The 4,285-nt window shown below is 45.1% G+C and overlaps 1 protein-coding gene across 1 annotated transcript; it reads right to left on the reverse strand.

Annotated features, from left to right (window-relative positions):
* Nucleotides 1–2,597: 2,597 nt before the first annotated feature.
* MAS1 (MAS1 proto-oncogene, G protein-coupled receptor) lies at nt 2,598–3,575 on the reverse strand. Its single transcript, XM_039221391.1, has one exon. It carries the CDS (start codon nt 3,573–3,575, stop codon nt 2,598–2,600), a length of 978 nt encoding a protein of 325 aa, XP_039077322.1.
* Nucleotides 3,576–4,285: the final 710 nt, after the last annotated feature.

Raw genomic sequence — 4,285 nt, forward strand, 5'->3', positions numbered from 1 at the left:
GCTTTTGCTCATGCTGCACTCTATCAGGGATCCCCTCTCCCCGATCCCCTGAAATCCTACCTGCCCCCAAGCAACCAAAGGACACCTCCATGAACAGTCGTTTTTCACTACGCAAGGTGGGATTCCACCTTCCTCTTGACCGCAACACCACTTTGTTTAGAACGCTCTGCTAACATTGATCTCTGAACATCTTGGAGCTTTAGATACATACGTGTGTCTTCCTCTCTGATTCTAGACCACAGGGAGTTCGGCAGAGAAGACTATCCATGAATATTTGTTCCCTTCATCAAAGACAGTTGTTATATCCAAACAAACTCCTCCCAGGCTCAGGGAACTCTCAGAAACTGCACCCTCCCTAGCCTACAATGACTCAGGCCACGTGTCTAAATGCACAAGGGGTACAATTTAGCTAGTCAACTCTCCATATCTGCATGTTTACTTAAATCTTCTTGCTTGAGTTTTAAACTTATAGTTCACTTTGAGGAATGGGTTTAGGTAGTAAGAGAGCAGAATTTGTCCTTACAACACTGTCAGACTGAATCCTACCTGTTTGTAAGGCATTGCACTTTAAAAGGTCGGAAGGGCTTTTATATTTATTGTCACATTCAATGTCCCTGCCTTATCTGCAGGAAGAGAATCAATGGAGGCTTCTTATGAGTTCATCGTATTTTCCGTGGGTGAAAATTTCTTGTTTCCCACGGGTCTTCAGGTTCCTCTTTGAGACCAAATATCCCTTTGAAATGAGATGAGGCTGATCCCTTTCTATTTCCCCAGAGGCCAGCGCAGCCCTGCGGGGACGGTAGCAGAGGAGAGAGCTCTGACCTCTGTATGCTGTTCTTTCCCAGGGAAGATGCTGTTTTCCATCAAAAACAAGATCATTCTAAATGTCAATGCTCCACACCCATCTGGGCTCCTGAAAGCAAACTGCCTGGTTTCTGAATCAGATGTCATCACCTACTGAAGAGCCGCCTGCCTCCAAAGCTGGCTGGGTGGGAGTGACTTGCTCATCTCCCCCAGCAAAGCTGCCCCCATGATCAGATCACAGGCAATCGTTGCTTTCAAAGTCAGAGGATGGAGAAGAAGCAGACAGCAACAGAGAACCCTTTCATCACGGCATCTCTGAACTTTTGGAGACAAATGGTTATGATAAATGCTAATGGGCTCATTTATGGGGGTGAATATTTTACTCCCCTATAACTGCACAAAGCATGCACATTTTGTTGGGCACCTAAAAGGCCAGAAGGATATGAAACATAGTAACACAGTCTATGGGCCACATTGGGTTTCACAGGTGAAACCCAGGACATGCTGTCTAAAGACTCAGACACCAGTTATGGCAAGCAAGCAGAGCACTAAGGTGTTGACAAAGCCCTGCAAAGATTTTCTTGGGAGGAATGCCCAGGTCCCCTCTGAGATGTGGCCACTCTCTCAACAGCCCCTGCTGTGGTGCCTTCTCCCAAGACTAGCGCAAAGAAGTGCTCAGGAGGAGAGGAAGCCCAAGGTGCAGAAACCTGCATCTGGCTGCCGGTAAGAACTTTGTGGCCATAAATAACCCATCACTTCATCATTTCATTTCATGGGGGTGGGGTGGGAGGCTCCAAAAGCACAATCACCCTCACACGCTCATGAATTGAGTTCCATTCATGAAAACTGATATCAAGCAAAGGATTTCCCAATAGACTTTCATTACATCGAGCATTCCCACAGAGGGAAGGAAAAGCCACGAGAAACTCCTCTACTGGTGGCCAAATATTTTTCTTCACAACCTGAGATGATGCTCTACTGGCTGGCTGGATGTTATAACACCTGCAGATGTTTTCAGTAGAAGTGCTATGCTGTGAAAAGCCTTCACGTTTCAAGCAGGAAGAAGACCTTCATAAATTTACATTTAACATTTTAAAACACATACCAAAACTTGTACATAATAGAGCTGTGTGTGTGTGTGTGTGTGTGTGTGTGTGTGTGTGCGTGCTTGTGCCAAATCAGAAGTGTGTATTTCTTCTTCCACTTCAAGGAGTGAGGAAAAGACTGAAATTTATTGAACGTCGACAATGTGCCAAGTTCTATTCACTCCATATCTCCCCACTTTATCCTCACAACCTTGGGAGGTGGGGACTATTACTTTTAAACATTTTATAAGTGAGGACATCAGGTTCTGAGAGGTGACACCACTTGTCTGAGGTCACACAGGCAGCAAGTGACAGAGTGGATCTGACTCCAAAGCCCATATTCTTCCTGCTATATCGCTCCACCTTCTCAAGTTCCAGCAAGTGCTTTCATTAACTTTTTCTGTACTCAGCTGTAAACCTTCCTGCTAGAGTAATTTCTACAGTTCATGGGAAAATGCTTCTGGAAGAGCTGAGGAGGAACAGAAGGTGTTTTTATAGGTACAGAAATGATAGAGGTCCAACATGGTTTTTAGAATTTTTCAGAAGATACAGTACAAGAATACAGTTTCCTTGTTCATTAGTATCTCATGCACACGGGATGGGGCACCCTTCTGTGTCATATTTAGGGCATACGTAAGTGGTATTCCAAGCACAAAATACAAATAATCTATGTCCCACCATTTTGTCCACTGTTTTCCGCCACTGTCCTCAAACGACGGTCTCAATTGCGGTGGTGTTGCCGTTGTCTTCCTGGCGCCTGGGTTGTGTCTCATCTTTGAAAGCCCTGTTCAAAACCACTTCTAAGGACTCCTTGAACCGCTTCTTCCTACTGCTGCCCACGAAGAAGTAAATAAAAGGGTTGGCACTGCTGTTGATGGTGGAGAAGAGAAGAGAAATGTCGTGCAAGTTCCCGAATGATGACCAATACTCATAATACAGCAGGTAGAGAAGCCTCATGGGCATGGCGAAAATGAGGAATATGATGATAGTGACCGTGATGACTATGTAGAGCTTCGACGAATGGGCTTTCCATGTGTTCTTGCGGATCTTAATCACCAGGATGGTGCTGGACACCACCATGAGAGGCGTGAAGACCAGGAAGCTCAGGGTGGCTATAAAGATGATCACCGCCCTGCAGTCACTTTGAGAGTGACCCTGTCCCTCACTGTCAATGCACATGACATGTTCCATGGTGGTCACTAAGCACGACAGCGCCCACAAGAGGGTGCAGACAAACGCCGACTGGTGCTTGGGGCGATGACATCGGTACCAGATGGGGTACAAGACAGACAGGCACCTCTCCACACTAATGGCCGTCAACAGGTAGAGACCCGTGTTGTAGCCAAACAGGAACGTCACTGATAATGTGACAATTGTGTAGTAATAGCCAAAAGAGAGCTCGTAATCTAAAGCATAGTCAACCAACAAGATAAAAATACAAAAAAGCAGTGAGATGTCTGCTATAGACAAGTGGATGATGTAGACGGTGAAGGGGTTTCTTCTCATCCGGAAGCAGAGGAACCAGAGGAGGAGCCCATTTTCGACAAAGCCCAGAGGGGAAATGCCCATAATCATCCAGTGCACGACCGTGATTTCCTGATGCAGGTCCCCGACTGAGGTGTTCCCGGTGGTCGAGGTGTTCATGGACTTCTCATCGACAGATGATGTCATGTTCAATACCTCCATGAGGAGGCCGGGGGCAGGGGCTCTTTAGGTACTTTTCTATAAATAAGTAAAACAAAAACACACCATGAGAAATGATGCATTGGAGTAGCAGGGAAAATTTCAGCTATGGGTCATAAACTTCATGTTGCTAACATATATAGTTGATTGACTGTACAATTGTCTCTCTGACAATGATAAAACTAGACATTTCAGCAGAAAAGAGAACTGACTTAATGACCTTCTGATCCCCCAATAGCCCTTAATTCTGTACTATTGTTTGCTTCTGGTTCAGGGCCAACAGAGATCCAGCAAAGCAGGGGTGGGGGGATGGGGGCAGAACTCTTGGGGTCCATTTCCAGTCTGGCCCAACTTTCTGAATGGCATTTTGAAAATCATTCATCTTCTGTGCCTCTGAAACCAGATTAATTGCATTCAGATGCAAAGACAGATTAATTGAGAAACCAGATTAATTGCATTCAGATGCAAAAACAAAATATATGTTTGGTCCATGTTGTTGTTGTTGATATTTTTTTAATGCAGAAAATGTCATAAGCAATGGGTAAATGATGGGGAAGAGGTACCCAAATTATGTTCAATAGTGTTCCAGTATTTTTGAAAGTGTGAACAATTAGAAGGCATTTTGTCTTATGTGGTTTCATTTTCTGTGACAAAACCAGACACCTACCCAGCCTAGGTGTGTGGTGCCAACACACCCTGAGTGACAGATGGTT

This window comes from Hyaena hyaena, unplaced genomic scaffold, assembly GCF_003009895.1.
Source record: "Hyaena hyaena isolate Hyena2069 unplaced genomic scaffold, ASM300989v1 scaffold_981, whole genome shotgun sequence".
Classification (NCBI taxonomy): domain Eukaryota; kingdom Metazoa; phylum Chordata; class Mammalia; order Carnivora; family Hyaenidae; genus Hyaena; species Hyaena hyaena.

Excerpts from the sequence above, each read along its gene's own strand:
- MAS1 (XM_039221391.1), bottom strand. The coding sequence starts at position 3,575 with ATGGAGGTATTGAACATGACATCATCTGTCGATGAGAAGTCCATGAAC.